The sequence below is a fragment of the Triturus cristatus genome, chromosome 12 (genome assembly GCF_964204655.1).
Source record: "Triturus cristatus chromosome 12, aTriCri1.1, whole genome shotgun sequence".
Taxonomy (NCBI): domain Eukaryota; kingdom Metazoa; phylum Chordata; class Amphibia; order Caudata; family Salamandridae; genus Triturus; species Triturus cristatus.
The window spans coordinates 430,069,375-430,092,689 of record NC_140595.1 but is presented as its reverse complement, the minus strand read 5'-3'; the positions used below and the strand labels follow the sequence as shown (position 1 = coordinate 430,092,689).

Genomic DNA, 23,315 nt, shown 5'->3' with positions numbered 1-23,315 from the left:
TCAAGGTCGGATAGTATTTATAGTAGGGCCTCATAATCCCATTTTCCTGACTTCACTACATTGATACAGAGAAAATAGTTAGATTAATATCGACCCACCATACATTCATGCCAGATGTGGCAAGGAAGAAATCTAGGTGGGCTTCTGTAGTAAATCTGGCATTTCTAGAGGTGTACTGTCTTAATCGGGGATGTTTATCCCATCATATCTCAAATTAGTTATAAACTTATATCAATTCCTGTGTCTGTTTCATAATCCTTTCTTTAAGAAATTAGTTTACTCCTGGGCGACAGAGTAATCTGGCTTAGGAGTAGCATTCAAATCTTCCACTGAAATGATGCACGCTGGATTTTCCACAAGGATAGTGCTTATTCCTATTAAAGGAGTGGGTGCATCCACCATGGGCCAATAATATATTGTCAATGTCAAGTAATCTCTTTGCATTTTGATATGAGCTTCAATTCCTTTATACATCTGATTCACATTGTATGAACTGAAAAATAATAACTGTAACCGCCGCCTCCTTCCTTTGAAGTCCTTGTGGTTTTGTCAGCGTCTCCCTGACACACAGCTCCAGTGCTCCGTATATTGGGAATTACCGACCTCACAACAGCACCAGCTATAATTGTGAATTATCACAACTGCCACGATGGCGGGGCTTCTCTGCAGCCAGCTCAGCTCACAGACACTCGATACCTGGACTTCACCGAGCTCATGGTAATAGCAGGGTCCAGCCTTCCTAAAGCAATAACCCCTCCATGACAAGACACTAAACGAAACCCCACCCGACACCCCACACCTGGCCTGCTTTGAAAGGGACCCCAAGCGGGCGCTTAGCGCCCCAGGGACCTCATCCACTAAATTCAGGCCAGGCGTGACACGCCCAGGCCTCCGCATGGCTTGTGCCCGAAACTACAATAAACATTATTTATTTTCCACTGCGCTCGCGCCATTGGTACACTGAGAAACAACACAGAAGTAAACGTCTTCGTTGGGAAATCGCACGTGCGCGCGTGTGTGGAGTGGAGCTGTTTGCATCAGAGACTGCAGCAGTCTCTGGCGTGGGCACGTGGTACGGATCGAATGGCACATGGTGGTGCGAGGTTAGGCACGAAACGCTCCTCCCGCATACTCCAGCCACTGTATGACGTGTGCGAGTTTTGATCAAAGAAAACGCACCATATTTTGGTTTTATCTACTCGTTAAATGCATGTCATAACTTTGCCGACGCTCTACCCTTGACAAGACGACAGGGTCAGTTTGAACGTGATACTTGCTGAAGAGACACAAGGTGTGGGAGGGAAGGAGGGGGGCACGAGGAGGCCTGAACACCCCGGGTACAGAAATTGTGGAGAGTAAAACATGAAGAATGCGAAAATGGAGGGAAAGTACATGGGACTGGAGAAGTAGACAAAACGTCAAGGAAACATTGGAGGACATTAATGCCTCGGTTATGTTTACATGACGCGCAGTGACGTAGCGATACTAAGTCCTGGATGAAAGCTGCTGCTAGTGCCCTCCTAGCAGGCCCATTCATATTTCTGGGTAAGGGGTTTCTGGCATCTCCCGCCCAACTATCCTGCGAGATGGGCTGTTGGTGGGTGGGCAGTCCTTAAATCTGATTACGTCTAATGGCACAGCCATGGAGCGCTTCGCAGCCTCCTTGGGGTTTTGAAGCGCTGTACAAGTTTGACAGTACATAGCAATGCAAGGACTTAAAAGTGATGCCCTAACGGCACCCATGGGCCACGTGTTTACCCAATCAGAGCGGGACTGGGCTCTACAGCCAGGGAGGGGTTAACGTGAGTAGTCAGCCTGCTGGTTCCACATTAGGGTTAAAGAAAGGAAGAGCGACCGACCTCTGATGGGTATGGAGAGGGGAGCGCAGACCCTAGAGGATTGCCGCCAACTGTCCCAAATGTGGCAGAGAGGCTGCCAGCCTTACTGGGGGGCCGAGGTGCCGCCATCTTCTCCAGAGACAACTGGTGCCCGAACGAGCCAAGAGACAGCTGGGCCTTTACAGAGCTGTGCATTGTTACTCTCCGTAGCCAGCAGAGCTGTCACGGGAAGAGACTGCAGAGGTGACATCTGTAGATAGCTGAGCTGTCACTGGAAGCAATGCAGAGAGGCTGCCTTTAGAATCTGGTCTGTCGGGCTAGACTGCAGGGATGCTGTATGCAGACATCTGCCTTGCTCCTGGAGGAGACTGCAGGGGTGCGTTCTCTAGACAGGGAGACACGGAAAAGTCTCTGCATTCTCTATAGACTGGTGGGCTGTCACAGATGGTGACTGCCGGAGCGCTCTGGAGAGCTGTGCCATTATTTGAGGGGGTACAGGCATCTGAGCTGTCAAAGGAGGTCTTTTCAGAAGAGCTGTCTCAAGCGCAGACGCCATCGGTGCTGTCTGTATACGGCTGAGTTGTCAATGGACACCGCGCTAGTATGGTCTGTTAATAGCCAAGCTGTCACAGAATAACTGTAAAAGTGGGCGGTCACATTCTTACAGTGGCACTTTCTATGGCAGCTCTCACGTTCTCTAAGTAGCACACTCTGTTTGCAGCTGTCACGCTCTCTAAGTAACTATCTCCATGGACAGATGTCACCTACTGTATGTAGCACTCTCCTGGGAGCTGCCACATTTTAAAAGTATGTCTCTGTATGCGAAGCGGTCACATTGTCTCACTAGCATCCACTATGGGGTATTGTGTAAACTCGCCTTTCCTTGACAGCTGTCACATTCTGTAACGAGCACTCTCTTTTGGTAGCTGCCATGCTCTGTAACTCGCTCTGTAAGCAGCTGTCACATTCTGTAAGCAACACTGCCTACAGTTGTCCCATTCCGTCAGAAGCAATCTTTATTAGCAGCTTTCAATTTCAATAAGTAGCAATCTCTATGGGCAGCTGTCGGATTGCGAAAGAATGCCCGTTGTTGACAGCTGTCACGTGCTGTAAGTAGGACTTTCTACGGAGATTGGTCAGATTTTGTAGGCAGCGCTCACTAGGTACTGATAACAAGTACGTGAGTGGTGCGCGCGCACATGCCACAGCGAAACATCTGTTTTGAATTATCACGCACGCGTCTGGGCACGATAATTCAAAACAGATGATGCCTGTGCGGGTAACTGCAAGCAATAGGCCGTGGGCAGAGCAAAGGCGGGACATGCTCCCTCCGTTGCCCAATTGCGTGCTGTCTTTCTTAGAAAGACGCACACAAAGCCCAATAGCCTATGACACAAACAAAAACACACGCACGAGCGTGTGGTGAGCTTTCAGAAGCCCTTACATAAAGTCTCGCTGAGCAGCGCATGTGCGCTGCCACAGGCTTGACCTAAAAAGAGGGGGGGGGGGGCGATGATCCTCGGGCAGTGTCCCAACCACAGAACGCACTTAAGTATGCAAAAAGCGATGGATGGAATGCGTGAATTAATCTCAGTCACTGGTACCTACTCAGGCCACATCTAATCTCAGCTGGTGGTAATTACTCGGAACGCATCCCAAATGTTATTTTGCACACCATGCAACCTAGGTTTGTACCCATCCATATGCAAATCAGTCTTGACCCTGCTCTAGTGGAATCAGTCCTGCTCCAACTGCCAGGCCAGGTCTTCTCTGAACCATAAGCCAAGCAACCGGAGCCAGGACTTGTTTCACTCTTATTAGAGCTCATCAACCAGGTACAGCTTGGTTCCAGTGGCACAATGTGCACAACACCCACATCTGGGCATACCCGTCCCATTTAGGGCAACGCACTGAAGTATACAAAAAGTGATGCATGGAATGCTTGAATTAATCTCAGTAACTGGTAATTACTCGGGACGCATTCCAATGCATCATTATTTCGCACACCATGCCACCTCAGTTTGGACCCAGCTATGTACAAACTAATCTTGACCCTGCTCCAATGGAAACAGTCCAGCCCGAACTGCTAGGCCAGGTCTTACCTGAACCGAAACACAAGTAAGTCAGAACATGCTTAGCTCTTATTAGAGGTCATCAGCCAGCTATAGCTTGGTTCCAGTGGCACAGCATGCATGGGACCCACGTCTGGGCATAACCGACCTTCTTAGGGTGACACACTGACATATACAAAGAGTGATAGATGCATAAATTAATCTCAGCCACTGGTAATGACCCAGTCCACATCTAATCTCAGCCACTGGTAATTACTTGGGCCGCATCCCAATCCATCATTATTTTGCACACAATGCTCACTCAGTTTGGACCCAGCCAGGTGCCAATCAGTCTTGACCCTGCTCCTATGGGAGGAGTGCAGCCTGAACTGCCAGGCCAGGTGTAAACAGGAACAAAGGGACAGGTATGCCCAGACATGGGTCTAATGCACATTGTGTCTCTGAAACCACTCTATATCTGGCTGATGAGCCGTACCTAGGGCAAAACTGGTCCTAGGCTGCTTGTGTTCTGGATATTGAGCTGTGCCTTCATTCCAGAATGGGTACAAAAATCTTTTTGCTGCCTCGGGCAGATTGGGGGTATATATCCACAATATGCTCACCCTCTGGGAGTAGGGGGCAGAAAACCCTCCAAACACCCCAGATTTCCACATGACCAAAAAAATAAAGTGTGAGGGTGGGTCACCCTGCCATCAGTCATGCCCCCATCCCAAAAAGAGCAATACAGTCTTTCTTGCCCCATGGGGGCCGATTGGTAGATTACCCCATTCTGCCCCCCTGGGGTGTAGAAAGCCCACTAGGCATTAGAGTTTTTTAGGGCAAAAAATAGGGCCCTGGGGTTGCTCACCCTGGCATTGGGCCATGCCCCCACCCCAGTAGGAGCAAAACAGTTGTTCTCCCCCCCCCAAGGTTTCTTATAGGGGGATTTTATAACCCCCCCCCCCCAGGTTGCAGAAAGCCTAATAAACACAAGGGAGTTGGTCATGGTTGAAAGCACAAGGGGTGGGGACGGCCTTCACTGACATGGGGCCATACCTCCTCCCCAAAAGGGCCAATACAGTCTTTCTACCCCTGCAGAACAGATTGATGGGCTTTTCCCTAAAGGTGCTGAAAGTCCATTATATACCAGGGGTCTTTTTAGGTCTAGAAAAGGTTTAAAGGTGAGGGTGGCAAACTTTGGTACTGGGCCATGCTCCCACACCAAAAGGGCCAACAATATTTCTGTCCACCCCACCCCCCACCCCCCTCCCCCCAGGGGATGGAAAGTGGCTCTTTACCCTCAATCCACCCCTGGGGCACTGAAAAAACTGGAACCCCCATTTTGTGGTAGGTATTTTGAGGATCCTTGCAGATTCCAGGACTTTCTATCAGAAATGTTTTTTTTAGAGTGTGTTTATAGCTATAGCTTGCATGACATTGTGGGTATGGACAGATTGCTGAATCGATGCAAACCATACCATTCTGGACTCCGTCAGATGTCTACTTTTCAGAAATAGCTGGATTTGGCATGTTTCTTTGGGTCGCAACCAAGCCCGGGCCAGAACTTCACAGCTACCCACATTGCAAAATACAGTCAATTTTGATAGGGAAAATTTGATCGCTCCTCGTTGCGTTTTGAGGAGTGTCATGTCAGCCCACCCACATACATGGTATACTGTTTTATCAAGGGATGTGTGCGAAGAGGGAATAGTAGAACATTTGCTATTACCAAATGAATTTCTTTCCATTGTTTGCTTCCTAACACAAGCTAATGCACAAGAATGTACACTTTTTGCAATATGCCCTTTGAATCCCTTGATAGCCTGGGTAAACCAAAATTCTAAGGTGTATAAATAACCACTGGTCCTAAACTATGTATCTTGTGAAAGTTTAAAAAATACATAGATTTCCCTACCAGTTTCCCTTTTTTAGATTTTACAATATGAATTGCTACATGTTTGGTACACAATGAAAAATCATTACGGGCTGCGCTCAGATGTTTCCTCTAGGTGTTGCATGTTTTTGAACAACCAGCAAAAACTATATCCCAGTGACCAGAAACCTCTTATGAACGTGAAGGTGCGTCACTTTGTGATTGGGTCAATGGGGAAAAAATTATAGATGAAAATGTTGTGGCAATTGCTATTTTTTCCTAATAATTTTCATTTTTTCTTATTTCAATGATAAGTTTCTAGAGGAAAACCATGAGCAATCTATACAAATGACTATTGTATCTAATTCAGTTTTCAGTAATGTATAGTTTTCTAGGTTCTCCTATGCATTTCACGCAAGTTTTCATGACAAACTGCATGTAGATTGATAGCACACGAAAAGTAGTAAAAATAAACATACAGTTAGAAAAATGCAAAAACTGTGATTAAAAATGTTTTGTTTACAACTGTGCTTGCCCCTAGAAGGGGGGACGGTGTTGATCATAGCACAACAAACCTTTCCTTGATGCCATTTTCAGAAGAAAATCAAATGCTTTCTTGCACAACACTTTTTCCCCCATTTTTACAAAATGAACCCCATAATTTAACTATGTTTTCGCTAACTTCTCAGTTTCCCCCAGGGAAATCCACAAACCCTGGCTACCTTTAGAATTTCCAAGATGTGGGATAAAAAGGAAGCATCTTTGACCTGAAAATCTTGTGTGTTAAGAAAATTTTCAAAGGGTTAAGTGTGAGCTGGTCCAAATATTAATGAAACGACTCCGCACCGGGAAAGAGCGGAGACCCTATCAGTCAAGTGGTTAAAGATCTTGTAAACAAGTTCCAGTAATCTTCTTTCAAAACTATAGAATGCTATTAATTTATTTTTTAATCACTCCTGAAAATAATCCAGCTACTAACACCTGGCGCCCCTTGTTTCTCAGTAGGCTAAATTGGCTCTTCCAGTATTTGCTGTCTTTACTGCCTAATGCCCTGGGTAGATTAGGTCTTTGACCTTAGTTTAGTCTCTGGTAATGGTTCTGGAGGTATGTGAATACGCTCATGGTCCCAGGTGGTCTAGGGCTGTCACTGGCAGTTGCACAACCAAGAGTGAGGGAGGTAAGAGCCAACTTTATGTAAGGTGCTATACTTCCATGAATGTATGCCAGAATTCCGACTGTGTTTTTCACGCATGTCTTTGGAACTCCATTATTTGAACAAATGCGTCTTTAGGACGCAATTGTTCTGCAAGCAAGTCATTTTAGCGACTTGCCTTAGGGGGGGCGCTTGATATTGGAATAGTTTAATTTACTATTCTAACTCCAGTCTGCGCAACAGTAGGGAAGGTGTTGGACTGTAATTCCAACACCACTCCACCATTGCGCCCCCTAAAGCAAGTCATTGTAACGACTTGTGTGCAGAACGAATGCGTGCTAAAGATGCATTCCTTTTGTTGCCGTCACTGTGAAGGCACAGCGTGAATGTGACTTCATCCTAAAGGACTTTTTCTGTACTTCAATGAGTGTGACTGCAGAAGTTTGCCCAGTGCCCTTCTCACTGTTTTGTAGCAGCTCAGTAAGTGTGTATATGCATGTGTATGTGAGACATAGAAAAAGAAAGAGGGGACAGATGAAGAGAAGCAGAATTAGGGATAGAAAAGGGGGACAGATGGAGGCAGGGAGAGAAAGAAAAAGAGCAAGAGAGTGAAAATGAAGGAAAAAGAGAATGCATAAGTAACAACATACATATGGTTGAAAAGACGATGTGCTTGATGTTCACAACAGGAACCATAGACTTGACTTACCGATCTCGCAGATGAAATAGAACTCTTGACTGCAGTTGGCAGTGGCGCCCCAGCTATAACCGGAGCCCTGCAAGATGTAGCCACACTTGGCAGAAGCCGCGGGGAGTTCATCGCGGTGCCACTTGCTGTAACTTGTATTTGAGCTGTCCAGCCAAGCCAGGGAACCTTTGGAAGAAAACACATTCTTTTTAGGAGCGCCACTTCATGTCCCGAAGAATCTCACTGTTTTTATTGTTCCTCTCCAAGCAAGAGAGACCTCATGTTTCCACATGTACGAATCAGCAGCGGCCCATGCAGGTAAGAGTGGTGGGATGGTGGGGCCGGGTGAGGAGGGATTTGCCGAACGATGAAGAGGGAGAATTCATTATTTATTTAAGTTTTCCTCGTCATCATCCGTCGAACCCCCCCTGCACCCGGCCCCACCGCCTCACCACTCTTGCCAACATGGGCCGCTGCTGGTTCAAAGGCCAGGGTGCAGAAGCAAATTATTACCTATTTAGGTAGTTTTAAAGCACACTAAGGCCCATCTTTTCAGAGGTCTCAAATAAACACAGAGTAGAGAAATCATTGATAAATTATACATTACATTTATTAGAATGGGTAAATGATTTGGAATATTATATATATTGGAATATTATGCGACATCTCTTCCGCAGCACTTCTCATTCATCTACTATTCTCGCTACATAAAGAAAAAAAACAATGCCCAGGCTGGGCCAACCTTCAAAATGTTTAAAGGGAGATGACCAGTTGCCTTGAGATGGCACTGTGTCAACCCATTGTCTGTAGGAGGAAGCGAGATGCTGAAAAAATGCAGTATTCCCATAGGTGCTGGAAGTAGGGTGTGTGGTGTTGCAGCACCCCCAAAATAACCATGCTGGAGTTTCGAAGGTGAATGAACACTAAAGATGACTTTAATCTTAGTTTCTATCTTGTCATATTTGCTGTGTGTTCAAAGACAGAGGTCAAAAGTCAGTCCAGTCTTCTCATAGATTGCTGCTTATTCTTTTAACACGGAGACAGGTGAATTGTTTTCTTAGTCCTACTTCAAAGTGTGATGATTTAGTAAAGTGAACTATGTTACAATCTTGCAGGTGTAAAAGGCAAGGCAGTAGGATGTCATTTTCTTCTAACACACAACAAAATTTAAATACCTTTAGCTGGACTGTAGGAATATGTCAAAATAAACAGCTAGGAAAGCCCAAATGAGGTTTTTTTTTCTAATTCTGAAATGTGATTGAATCAAAGATTTAAATCGGATCAAATCAAGACACTTTACCTGGTGATGCACAAATGACAAGTATTCCCTGAAACCCAATTTCCACACGTTATTGTTTTCTGCGCTATGTAATTTTATCAGTAACACGGTACGTCTGTGCAAATTCAGTGGTCATTTCAATGGAAAAAGTGCTGTCGGTAAATGACAGTGTGCTACCACACCAGGCTTTAGTAATATTAGCGAGGGAGCGCTCCTAAGTGCTGCATCAGCTATATTCTACACCCTTCCCACTCTCTAACTCCCTATGAGTTCAGTGATGTAACATTGATGTCAGCACGCTTAGTCTGAAAATTGTTCCAGAGCCTCTGAGTAATCCAAAGGTTCATGTGCCTGAGTTCAGGTTTTGGCATTTTAGGGCTGCAGAGGAAGCCAAGCATTGCATGGAAGCAGCTGTGTGAGGTCACTTTGTGATCTGTAGGCATGGACTGGCAGCTGTCTTCTGTTTTGTTACTGACAGTCAGGAAGGAAAAGCAACACCCCAAGTAAAGTTTGGAGGCAATTTGGGGGGTGGGAGCATTAAGGATAAAATATCTGAGATCAGTTACATCAGGAGGAGGCTTCTGGCATTCGGCCAACAATGCCTGGAACTCTGGGGCTAGGCGCCTTGCAAATGCAGAAGGCATGCATGTAAAGTAGCACCCCCAGCAAGATAAGAGACCAACATTCTGAGATATCTCTCATATCACTGTTGTAAGTATGCATTTGCCATTCACAGTAGTTGCTATGTTTATATTATATTATGTGAACTGTCTGCATGGTACTGCTTTTCCCCAGAGAATGTGGAATGTTATTACTTGAATCTGTACTGGCAGACTCTGGGCTGATGCTGTGGTGAGTGGATGGAGTTTATTTTCCTCTGAAATAAATCTACTTGTCTGCACCCTGCGCCTCCTGGATCTTTCTGGTTATCCCCTGCTTCACAATGGTGACCAGGATGGGATCCGAACCCACATGTGCAAAGCACAATGGAGTATCCTTTATTTCAGACATTCAAACTAGAATGACCCTGAGATGCTCCGTAGACAGCCACCAACTTCAACGGGGTCTTGTAAAAGTGCCTCACAAACTCCAGTAAAGCACAAGGGACAGTCATACAAAGTCCTCACAGTCGGTTACAGTCATGGTTCTACTTTTGTTCAAGTTACAGATCAAATATAGTTAAGGCACTATATATATGACACAGCAGGAGGACGATTGCATCAATACTACAGCACATGTTTACAACATACCTATGTGTCAAATCCAACTTTTTTCTGTGCTTAATTTGAAACATATATGACCAGGAGCGAAAAAAAAATCTTAAGCGCTCACTGCCGATATTGTGAAATACTGGGGTTGCTGAATGCCAAGGCTGTCTAGTTTTTATTACTCCTCAGGGATATTTCTCTTGCCACCCAAACTTCATGCCTCCTTATCCCTACCTTACAGGTTCTTTTTACTTTGTATGTATCAGACTTTTTTCTTCCTCCTTCTTTCTCCCTTTTCTGCAATTCTCATGTCCTGGGTCAATGCTGATTATGAAAAATATGGAAGCCCTGTTCTCCAAAAATGAGGGCCAGTGCCCAGCACCCACAACAATCACAAAGTAAGCACTGACACTATTCATCTAAGGAACACAACCTACATCACACATTCTATACTGACCAAAGCCAGCCAGAGAATCAAGCAAACCACTTTGCTAACATAAACATAGAGAACATAGGACAACAACTCCTCAACCTTACAGTTTCAACACAACTACACAGTCACAGTTCTTTCCTCATTTCCATACACCATCCAAGATAAAAAATAAAATAAAACAGCAGAGATAGCAAGGAGAAAGAAACATATCACAACAAGTACACGTGACAGCAGAAAATATGCACAGACACACATATCCTCAGCAATAAAATGCTGACAGGAGCACTACTCTTCCATGTAGTGGCGGTTGCAGTGGCGTAGCTAGGTGGGGGTGGTGGGGGCGGTACGCCCCAGGCGGCACAATTTTGAGGGTGGCAGCCCGTAGCAACAGCCTTTATAATTTATTTGGGGACACTCACTGTCTGTCCCCAAATAAATTATAAAGGCCGTCGCCACGGGGCCCGCGCACAGCCCCTGTGTGAAGAGCAAGCGTGCTGCGCACCTGATTTTAAAATCATGCTGCCGAGCGACGTACCCTGTTTGTGGGAGTTGTGGGCCCCGTCCCAGGGCCGTCAATCTTGTAGCGTGCAAAAGCGCTACCAATGACGGCCCTGGGCATAATGTTTGGTCAGCCCTTGCATTGCGCTGAAAAGTAGCGCGGCAGTGACGTCACGCGCTCCACCACCACACGCCCACCTCTTTTCCGGCACAGGCAGCACAAGGATTTTGCTGCAGGCATCGGGATGATTTTCTGCTCACGGTGGTTCGCGTTGGGTGATTCAGAATAGTCAAGTTGTTCTTCAGGTGAGCCGTGACTTCCATGCCCACGCCCCGGTGTAATTTCCACATTGCACCTGGCCTAATAGGGGGCATCTGAAAGTGAGTCCGCCTTCCCTCCTGTTGTGGCCCTGTATACAGTTACGGTTTCTAGGGCCTTCTCGAGTGCAGAGAGTAGAAAGAACGCCACGAGCCGAGAGGCGCACGGATTTTCCTTGCACTATAAAAAATACCCAGTAGCTTGAAGTAATCCAAAGAAAATATTTCCGTGCAAAGCATGTGGGCTGCCTCGAAAAGTTATTTTAAGGGTCTTGTTAAATGGCAGACAGGATTTTCACCACTGAAATCCGTGACACTGTATCAACAAGTGTTCATTTTTTCACATCGCGCTAAACAAAGGGTTATGTAGTAAAAGTCAAAGTGGTAAAAACAACAAAACCACACAAAAAAATTCACAATATTTTTAACCCTGTGTTCAGGGTTAGGAAATCAGTTGTATGTAAGTTTAATAACAACACAGGCATTGTGACTTGCATGTTTTACGTCTGACCAACAGGTTAAAGCACGTGAATAGTCACAAATACAGAAGGATGCACTTTCTCCAGTGGTGCAACACATAATTATGGGGGCCCTCTGCAGAAAGGGCTCAAAGGGGCCCCTGAACGGTTAGCCCCCCCACACAATGCGGGGCCCTGCTCGGTAAATGAGAGTGGCTTTCCTGAGCGTTTGAATATTTCTTATTCCATGCCATTGCACACATTCTGCAAGGCACGCAATGGTGTGGCTTAGAGGTCAGGGGGCCCCTCCAAAACAAGAAACTCTGGGCCATCTGTCACCTCGACCCCACATGCAGAGCTGTGGGGGCCTCTGTTATGTCCCTTACTTTCTCCTGTTCTGTGCACTTTGTACAGATTTTTCTATACCACTGTGAATTGGGCATGGACTTGGACACTCATGTCTCCTTCCTGGTAAACAGTGGTCTTGTTGTGTGCTTTGTGCATGGCCCATTGTAGTTTTCTCTACGTTAGTCTAACTGAGCACATTGTAGGCCTCATTTTCCTTTGCATGCGTTACTATATAAACATGCTTGCTATTGTGCCACATTGTACTTTCACACGGAACCTGGATATGTTTTCACGTTCTATTCTTTTCCTGGGATTTAGTCTGAGCACCACTCACGAGGCAAAACAACAGTGCCCCTTGTTACTCTTTCTGGCCAGGCACTAGCTCCTAGACATATCACAAGAATGCAGCTGTTGTTTATGTGTATACATGTCTTAGCATATAGATGAGTACATGAGCCATAAACAAACAATGGAACAAGAGTTCTGAGACATGAGCACTGCAGTGCGTCTGCTGTGATGTAGAGCATTCATCTGTGTATGTTAAGGTACCAGGTCTGACGATAATCCCAGAGATTTTTTATATAATCATTTTGCTTTACTCACAGGGGTGAGGGGGTTAGATTACTCTATTTTATAAGATGGCAGCACTTGGAATGGTATATGGGTTTTATTAAACATGCTAACAATATTTTTATTATGCATTTGTTTTATAATTGTGGCACTTATACTGCATTTCGGAGCACGATATTTTGAATAAATGTTCTAAACTTCTTTCGTGTCTCGTAGTTATCTTATTGTGGATAAGTACGAGTGAGAGAGCGAAAGGGTGTGTCCTGCTACCGCGATCCCTGAGAGGGTCGAGAGGGTTGTGTTCTGGGGGTGCCAACTCACTTGCTTCTCTGGTATGGTTAGGAGAGCAAGTGAGGCACTATAGCTAGTTGGACTCGGGGTCATGGATACCGAGGTAGTAGGATGACTCAGTCCCTACATGATGTTCAATGGTCCCAAGCATAGTTCTGTTCTAGAGCAGAATACCTGCAACAGTCATGTCAGCAACAATGTAGGGCTTGTGATATTAACATGAGATAGAGAAATGGGCTACTCAAGTGGTCATCATGGCCCTTAGGTGCTCTCAAATTGTATATTTCTTTGTCTCTCAACCTGTTAAAGTGGTTTATAGGTGCACTCTAGGCCTATTTGTTGGTCTTCTGCAACATGCCAGCTTCCCTCTATAATCGAATGGTAGCCCAGGTTTGTGAATTTACACCAGCTGCAAAAACCTCTTCAACAACTTGTGAATAGGATAGCAGATATATGCATATCCTCATAGATATCGAGGCCCGATCCACAAACACTTTGCGTCGGGTTTTTGTTACTTTTCTAATGCAAAAGCGAAGCAAAGTGCTCAGGTGGGATTTATTATCCAGCATAAATTAGGATTTGCTTTGGACAGTAACGCAAATGTGTTCAATAAGCTCCCTTGCTCTACTTTGCATCAAGGGAGCATTCCCTGGTTGGTGCATGGGCATTCCTGTGCAACCACCGATTGGTTTGATGCAAATCTATATCTACAACGAATTGTAGACAGGGGTGTGCACTAAATTCCTATGCGTACTCGAGGTAGGCGCAATGGGGAGAAATATTTTAATGTCTCCTTGTTTTTCTCACTTTGGATGTGTGCTGCATTGTATTGCACACATACCAGGTGTAGATGATGGATCCCTGAACAGTGTCATGTATGTGCATGTTTGCATTGTGCTGAGGGGATTACCAGGTAATTATTCACGCAGCTCTCTGATGGATGTCACATGCAGTTTTTCTGAGTCCCCAGATAGATCAGTGCAGTCTGTGTGTTCTCTTTTATACTGCCGGTCACTGCCAGTCACCGGTGTATTCAACTGTGTAGCCTTGGACCGTGTCATGTATGTGCATGTAACTTGCATGATCGAGATAACTATTAGCGGAAATACTACATGTCTCTCGGACCTCTTTCAAGTGCTCGCCGTCCTTTTTCCCCAGCAACCCCCCCTCCCCAGGGGCGGCAATCTGAGGGATAGCCCCGGGCGCCACAAGCTCTAGCTACGCCTCTGGGCGGTTGGCATTCTTTCAGGGTTAAACATTGACAGCAGTCCCCCTGGAGCTATTCTCTCTGGGTGTGCCACACCTAGAGAGGGCAATGTGCCATGTTTAGTGTTTGGCAAATAAGGTACCCTGTCTCTAACGTGGCAGATCTACCATCTGCTGTATTACACATATTGATCAGTCAAGGGCACATGTAATACGACAGATAGGAACAGCCACCATGTTTGTGACAAAGTCCCTGACTGCCAAACTCTTAACGACAACCTGCGTATTTTGAGTTGTGGTGATTGGAAATGAGATGCCGAATAAAGGACTCTGGATCTGTTACTGGCAAGAAGACAAGTGAGTTTCATCGGGGGTGGGGGTGGGGGGCTGTGGAAGACATAACAAGAGGTGGGGCAGGAAAGCTGGGCATAACTGTGAGCAGGGAATATGTAAGAGAGTTTACACCACCTGACCTTTGTCCCTGATACAATAATTGGCCATGCACAGCTCTGCGGAGTTGGACACTGAAAACAAGGCCTGCAAAGAAACACTCCTTCAACTGAAATAGCATTTATCTTATCTGCGAACAGTAAAACTGGGTTAGATAGAATCTATACATTCACCTGACCATGTGGTAGACATGAGAAGCATGCTCGAAACCGTGTCTCCCTGCAAACAGTCCCCACAGCCCGTACCAAAGTTCACTTTGAAACATATCCTGACGGGTGAAGTTCTTGGTGTAGGTGTGCTGCTGATGTAACACTGGCGCGCAGTAGAGGTGTACATTTGCTGGTAAGTATAAGCCTCAGTATACGTATTCAGCCCATGTGCAAGTATCATCCTAGAAAGGCATCAGCGTCCTGAGTGCAATTTATAAAACTATGCCACAATTAAGGAAATAAACCGGATATAAAGAAAAGAGCCTCCATTTTTTTCTAAGAGGATCCCCAATAAGGGGATGGAATGCATCAATTAAGGAAATAAACCGGATATAAAGAAAAGAGCCTCATTTTTTTTCTAAGAGGATCCCCAATAAGTGGATGGAATGCATCAATTAAGGAAATAAACCGGATATAAATAAAAGAGCCTCAATTTTTATACCTAAGGGGTTCCCCAATTAGGGGATGGAATACATCAATTAAGGAAATAAACCGGATAAAAAGAAAAGAACCTCAACTTTTCTTTCCTAAGGGGTACCCCAATCAGGGGCTGAAATGCATAAAGTTAGTGTACCTCCCTACCATGAAGTAAATAGACTGAAAGGACTGCTGGATCCAGAATGCATTTGACTTGTAGGGAAACCATATCATACACTGAATACACTCTGCATACAGAGACCATAAAACACAATGCTTAGATTAGTCATTGCATTTAATTCAAGGAATGTTCATTAGAGGTTCTAAATACTGGATAGTTTACCTCCTTAAAGGGGAATTCTAGATCCTAGATTTCCAGGTAGTGGCACATATTTTGGGGCCCGTGCTGGTGGGTGATATGTTCACTAAAATGAGGGTTGCGATGAGTGAGCAGCTGAGCAACAGCTGAGAGGTCAAGCGTTTTTTTATAGGAAAACAAAGTTGATGAAGAATCATAAAATACCATGAAGAACTTTTAACAATCTAGAAGGGCGAAGCACATGTCGGCTGTTCCCCACTCAGTATGAACAAAGATCTGAATATCCAAGTACCTATTGCAAGTGACGGTTAGCACAAAATCCATATGGTTTGTGGATCTGAGGTACAAGAACTGTTTATTACAAATTATCAGAAAAGTAAAAAAATACAAATGAGTTTCTTTTTTTGTGTAAAAAATTTACATCAGGGTTTTACGTAATATCAAATCGATATTAACATTATAACACATATGATCGTATACTGATATCTAATGAAGCTACATTCTAAATTCACCCTACTTTTGCTCTTCTCACCCTTACAAGTGATCGGTGTTCCACCTCATTGTGTTTGCTCATTAGCGGCTGCTCTTACAAAGTGCACATGTTTCTGTGGCATCCCCCTGACTTGAAACACGTCTAACTCTAAGGTGACAAGAGTTAGCTTAAGGGTTGAGCACCCTTTAGACAATTAGTGCTTAACACAATATTCATTACACTCTAGTTCTGGGGATATTAATGAGTGCGGGGATAAACCTTGTGTATCACACCCTAACAAAAAAGCTCCCCATTAACAGAGGTCACCAGACTTCTCAGGTGGCCAGCAGGCGTCTAACTTGGGAGCATCTCCTCAGTACCTAAAATCTACTAAATGGACTTCTTCATCCAGGACCTGTGGTAAGGGAGCTGTGGTAAGGGAGCTGTGGTAAGGGAGCTGTGGGTGTGCATTCATCCCTGGAATGGAGATTCTGCATGCGGATTTGGAACCAGTAATGATGGCCCCACCTGTTATTCCCCATTTCAGGGATTTTTGGTGTTGGGAAATGTTATTTACAGGCATACAGTAACCCAGCACCTAAGTCCGGTTCACTTGTAATGGGGACCTAGATCCTTTAATTGACTCATCAGCGCATTTAATTAAATTAGGAAATCATTAACAGTTAGTGGAACTACTTTCCTGCCGCTCGCACTTACAAGTTGACGAATATTAGAAGCGCTCTTATCTAATGCTCCAAATTTACCAGGTCCACGATAGTTTTAAAAAGTCTCAGTAAAACATAAATTAAAAAGATATTTTGGAAAAAAAAGTCAAAACACGGGGAGTGGTTATAGCCCGCACACCACTAACTTTTAAACAGGTATTCAGACGAATACATTCAGATATATTTGGGTGTGTGGGACCAACCAACGTCTGAATATTGAAAAATAAAAATATTGTAAACGAATGCGAACACGGTGCCCATGGATTCCTGTGGGGTGAGATTGCTTTGATCTGATTGTTTAACTTGTCAGTCTATTTCCTCGGTGGCCAAAGACTCGTAATCAGCACACACCAGAGCCCGCCAAGACCAGAATGTGTCAATAAATCAGGGCAGCGCTATTGTTGCTTCTGCTGTCAGCTCTAATGAGGGCGGTGGAAACACATCAGCTTCATTTGTGTGCAGGCGCAAAGCAGCACTAACACGATAAGATAGAAAAACACCTACAAATAGAATAGCGTGTCTGGCACACCTTGAGAGCCTGAAATGCACAAGTGTTAAAAGCATTAATGGCAAAAATGTGGGAAGGGACGAAAATTGAGAAAACATTGCTAAACTTGTTTAGGTTTTAATGCCTTTATCAATTTAGGTTTAATAACAGAGCTTGCCCATCGGAATAGAGTTGTCTGTCCAAACTCCCCTGGAGCTCGGTACTAAACTAAAGATTTAAGTATCGAATAAAATAGTCCTTTGTACATGAAAGCTGCCGCTGAGCTCTCCCTTGCATGGGTTAGCCTTTACACTCTTTTAGGCTCCGCCAGCATGCTATCTCCTACTGCTGCTAAGGGCAACTGTTTCTTACTTCAGTCTCATACAAGTGGCCCTTCTTCGCATTCTGGACCCAGTCCACGCCCATCCTCTCCATCAGCCATGCTTGAATGACCTCCTACCATTTCTTGATACTTGGTAATCTGCTGCTTTCTAGACACTTGCAGAGGACCTGTTTTTTGGGTCATCATAGGACAGTCTGTGGATACTGGGCAGATATTGTGGTAAGTTTGCTCATTTGCCACTGGTGTTTCAAGCACTCAGGTAATATATTTAAAGGTCTCAGGTAATATGTTTCAAGGCCTCAGGTAATATGTTTTAAGGCCTCGGGTAATATGTTTCAAGTCCTCAGGTAATATGTTTCAAGGCCTCAGGTAATATGTTTTAAGGCCTCAGGTGATATGTTTTAAGGCCTCAGGTAATATGTTTCAAGGCCTCAGGTAATATGTTTTAAGGCCTCAGGTGATATGTTTTAAGGCCTCAGGTAATATGTTTCAAGACCTCAGGTAATATGTTTCAAGGCCTCAGGTAATATGTTTTAAGGCCTCAGGTAATACGTTTCAAGGCCTTAGTCAATATGTTTCAGGCTAGGGACTCAGGTAATATGTTGCAAGGCCTCAGGTAATATGCTTCAAGGCCTCAGGTAATATGTTTCAAGGCCTCAGGTAATTTATTTCAAGGCCTCAGGTAATATGTTTCAGGGCTTCAGGTAATTTGTTTCAAGGCCTCAGGTAATTTGTTTCAAGGCCTCAGGGAATTTGTTTCAAGGCCTCAGGTAATTTGTATCAAGGCCTCAGGTAATTTGTTTCAAGGCCTCATGTAATATGTGTTAAGGCCTCAGGTAATATTGCACTTTGCTCAGGTAAGAAAGTTACTCTCTTTCTACACTTTAGTCTCCAAGTGAGTCTGAGCACTCACAGCTTATTCCAGTTGGAGGTAGTAAGTCAGAACTCAAATACAGTATGATGCAGTAATGACACCCAAGCTATCAAAGGCAGGGCGTATAAAATATATAGTTCTTAATTTACAGGCAGGCAAAGTATGACATTTACAAATCCAGACCAAAGAAAGACAGAGGGTCCTGGTCCCTTCTGGGACTGTGATACACCATTAAACAGTAGTATAACGCTTACATGACAATGTGCTACCACCTACATCACTATCTATCAGCAAAGTTATCACAGAGAGCACGAATGATTCTGAAGTCACATTTTATCACTGTTCATAACCCATTCTCTGTTTCTGTAATGCAGAATCCTGCCACTAATGCGTTGAGTATTGTGTTACAAGAAAAAAATAAAATAAAAAAATGTTTTTGAAAATAAAATCACGGCGATCACGAGTCCTCATCAATTTCCTCAAAACTTCGGGTCTCGGTTCTTTACCAGGGACACTGTTTCTCATTATAGTCTGTCTGACAGAAACTCACAGATGTCCCCGGTGTGTAGTAATAAGCTGACCTTTGCCCTAGATTCGGAGTGGTGCGAGGTGCAAAGGTTATTAGCTCAGAGTGTCTGAGCCCAGTTTGCTGAGATGATCTTGCTCAAATCGCAGAAACCCTCCACCCTCAAGTGAACTGGGAGGCTCAACCTACAAACGGGAGATTTATGGTTGACGAGGAAAATGTGCTTCTAAATGTAAGATTCAAGTGTCCAGTTAGCAGAGCCACTAGGGATCTGGTGCCCAGTGATTGTGGCACCAAACACCCTTCATGGATCCAGTAGACCCAGCTGCTCCCACAGTTAATGTTACAACAGCGGAGGCAATGGTGCTGGGAGTAAACAATCTGTGCATGGTAATATTTCCAGGGGTTAGGGTTTTGTTTGACTTGAGCAGCTGGTTATGCGTACTCTCAAAATGTATTCGGCCTTTAAAGCTGGAGCGGGCCTTTAATGGCCGGCCTAGCCCGCTAGGGCGGGCTATAAGTCTATAGCAGCTCTTTGTCTGTCCTTAAGAGGTATAAATACACCATCAAACACTTTGAAATTCAGAGAACACCTGGAAGTGAGAGGGCATGACCCATTATTTATAGTAGCAACAGGGTGAAGTATTGATATTGTGTTAGGGTACGACTAACCCTCTAAACAGCAATATCGCTGGAACCGTAGGTCATAGGAAGATGTTCAACAAGCTTGGGAATTACAGTGACCAGGCTCAGCCCATGGGACAAGTTGTAAGGATGCAAAACAAAAGAAAAGAACTCAAGTAACTTCCAGGCAGGAAAAGAACTGTTACAAACGTTCACAAGGTATGACAGTTGAACGTGCAGTGCCGCCTCACCAACAAGGGCTATCATTTGATAGTCCAAACATTTCCATGCCCCATAGGTTAAAAAATATTGTCAGGTTTGGTCATGGTCAGCTGTATGCAGGCTGTCCTGTCCCCATGCAAGGCGCAGTTCCTGGAGATGTCCACCAAGCACATCTCAGCCAGCTGTATCAGGTCAGGACAGTCCAGGAGCAGTTTCCTGGAAGAGCAGCAGGATACTTCCAATGTCTGAGCTTTTTCCCAGACAAGACGTGATGGACAGCTTCCATTATCCTGGCCAAATGTCTCTCCCAGTTGATTTTTCATACCTTCCGCTGAAGGCCAGATAAATACCTAAAATGCTTATGAATGGACAGAGTTTATGACAGACTAAGGCACTGGGGGGACTCTAGGGCAAAATACAAGAGGTGTCATATTTTAAAATCCATATTTTCAGCCAAGTTTGCACGGCATATTATCATCACCAGAGGGAAAGGAGTGACACTAACTAGTCAAAGGGGACATGGTTTACTTTAGCAAAACAAGGTGATGCATCTTCTGTTTCCAGAAAGTTCCAGAACTAATACAAAGAGGAACGCTATAGCTAGCTGAATGAAAGCTGTCCCAAGAGGCAAAGTTTAGACATCCGGTGCACTGACTATGCAGATCCGGGGAAAGAGCTGCACAGATTGCCAATCCTGTTTGGGTCAGCCTTTGGTTGACCAGCAATGCTCTGGCTTGACCACGGGGTTAAATGGGGAAACCCCCAACCCTCCAGGAGAGGCAACGAGGTAAAGCTATACAGTTAAAAGCAACTTTGTGCATAGTCGAACATTAAAAAAGAACATACCTCCTTGGTTTTAGTCGCTATGTTTTCACACAGGACAAAATTCCTCTAACAGGCCACGCACCAAGTGACCTAAATACAGAAGTAGTGTCCCTGCTATAAGTGTAAACTTTTAAGTTATGCTCATAGAACACAAATATTCCAGCATTTAACATCCACCATAACCACACTGCACACATGCTGCGTGTCACAACCCATCACTTACACACCGTGGGAAGTGAAGGACCCCAGTTATGGGAAGTTACATAGATTTTATCGGTGGGGTCAGCTGACCTCCACCCTGGGGTAACCCTGGGCGTAGTTCGCGAAGTAGCACTTCGCGAAGCTACGCAAAGTGCAGTTCGCACTACGCGAGCTACGCGTAGCACTTCGCGAACTGCGTAGTACCTTGTTCGCACTGTGCCAGATGTCGTTTTCAATGATTGCACAGTGCGGACAAGCAACCGGCACTGTGCAATCATTGAAAATGGCATCTTGCACAGTGCGAGCTGTAGTTTTCTGCTGCTCGAGTAGATTTTTACTCGAGCGGCAGCTTTCTCAACGTGAACTGGTAGTTTCTCATCGCGGGCGGTCGCGGGCATACGCCACCACTCGCAATGAGAAACCTGACCTCCTCGCGTTGGGAATCTCGCCGGGAGGTTTATTTTCCATGCTCGCGATCGCCAACTTGATGTTGCTGATCGCGAACAAGGAAAAAGTCTCGCCGGGATGTCATTTTGCTTGCTCGCGGTCGCCAATTTGACGTTGAGGACCGCGAGCAAGCAAAAGATGACCGCAGCACTACGCAACACTACGCTACGCGTGTTCGCACTGTGCTACGTGCAGTTCGCGTAGTGCGAAGTAGCGCGAACTTCGCAAACTACGCGAGCGTAGTGTAGTGCTTTGCCCAGGCTTAGTATAGGTATAAAAATCATGCCAGTGTATTGTAAAATAAAATTCCCTTTGAGATCATGATAATAATGGCAACAATGGCTGATGTGGTAATAGCATTACCTGCAGCCATTACTACAAAACTGCAAAGCTGCCCTGTATTTTTGGGGAATAACCATTGGCAACAGTGTTGATATTATTCATTTCTTTAGTCTCACTCTGCCAGAGACATTTGCGAAAATTACTAGGAAGTGCCTTATTTCGACACACTTCTTTGTAATTTAGGTAATTATTGTGTTTCTGAGGATAGTAAAGAGACTCTGGCAGCTGATGTCACTGAGTAAGCTGCCTCACCAGAAAGACTCATTATAAGAATGAGGCATCTGCACATGGCCTATAGATTTGCTACGCATAGACTCCTTATGGTTGTCTAAGACAATTAATGAATTTGAAACATCCTCATCTCCTCCTCACCACAAGTCATGTTTCGGGTGCTCAGGGCCTGCAAAGACCAATAGGCCTCTACTATGGCGACTATTGGAGACGTTTTTGTCCACTATGGGTGGCTAGAGTAATTGTACACATACCAAGGCTAAGACTTTCAAATATTCTTATAAAGGAAGTTACCTAGATTGGTTTGAAACCCAGAACAATGTCCAGTATGGCGAACAGATAATCACTTTCAGAGATGTTAGGCACGCCCAGCCACACCAAAAACCGAAGTGGAACAAGCATGCAGTCCCCTAGGTGAATGCTTGCAATTGTACTAACAATAACAACACTGCTTGGACAAAACATCAGGCTATGTGACGACATTTGCTTTGGTGTTGCCACAATGGTCTTGAAGCATTTGTGCACAATGTAAAGAACAAAATCAGCAACTAAAAAGGACCTCTAGACTCACACCCTAAGCAGCTACTTAAAGGTCAGAACAGAAATCGACTCCCTTTCTCCCTATTATAACAGAATCAGGGCTGAGCAAACGTCACCACAGAGATTGAGGCCCTTATTCAGACTTGGAATACTCTGTCAAAATACAACAGATATCTGTTCCGCAATATTGCAAATGCCATACACTATAATGCACTTGCAACACAACAAGTGGGACATTCGCCACATGTGTGATGGATTATCCCATCTGGCAAACTCTAAATAAAGCCGTAAGTCCAGTTAATCTATTTCAGGCAAGCAAGAACAATGAATAGGATTTAAGGCTCTCTGTCCTGTAGCTACACTTCAGCAATAACAAAGGCATTCCTGGCTAAAACAACCACAGGAAACCAGACTCCACGATGTCAAGATGCTGCTATGAAACCCCCTGTTAGTGTGAGACATCTGGGATTTACAAACCTCACTCTCAGAAGCAGAACCAATGAATTGCTGCCTTCAGCAGAACACAGACATCTCATTGAGAGATACAGAAACCCAACTCTACTTCTCAATCAGGAGTAATTGATTTCGACTCCGATCAGGACAGCTGGACTTCAGGACAGAATTTATGCACCATCAACAGCTGCACCTCAAACTGAGCGAGTGATGGAGCCAAGTCAGGGCGCTGAATGTTTTGGATATGACTAGAAAAATGTATACCAAGCATCAGGGGACTAGGCCCATACTACCCCACACCTAGGGCATGATCTAGCGCTAAAGTAGAAAATGCAGCGTCCCAGAATCTGAACACCCACATCTGGTGTGGTTGGGAAGGAAGCCCAAGTTCTGAAT

General features: G+C 44.8%; 1 protein-coding gene across 1 annotated transcript in view; it reads right to left on the bottom strand.

Moving 5' to 3' along the window:
- LOC146776065 (polycystin-1-like protein 2) overlaps positions 1 to 23,315 on the bottom strand; it is an 865,077-nt gene that overhangs the window by 765,542 nt on the left and 76,220 nt on the right. The window contains exon 2 of the mRNA XM_085637447.1: positions 7,625 to 7,789. Within this exon, the coding sequence (XP_085493573.1) occupies positions 7,625 to 7,789 (165 nt within the window). The remainder of the gene's footprint in view (positions 1 to 7,624; positions 7,790 to 23,315) is intronic.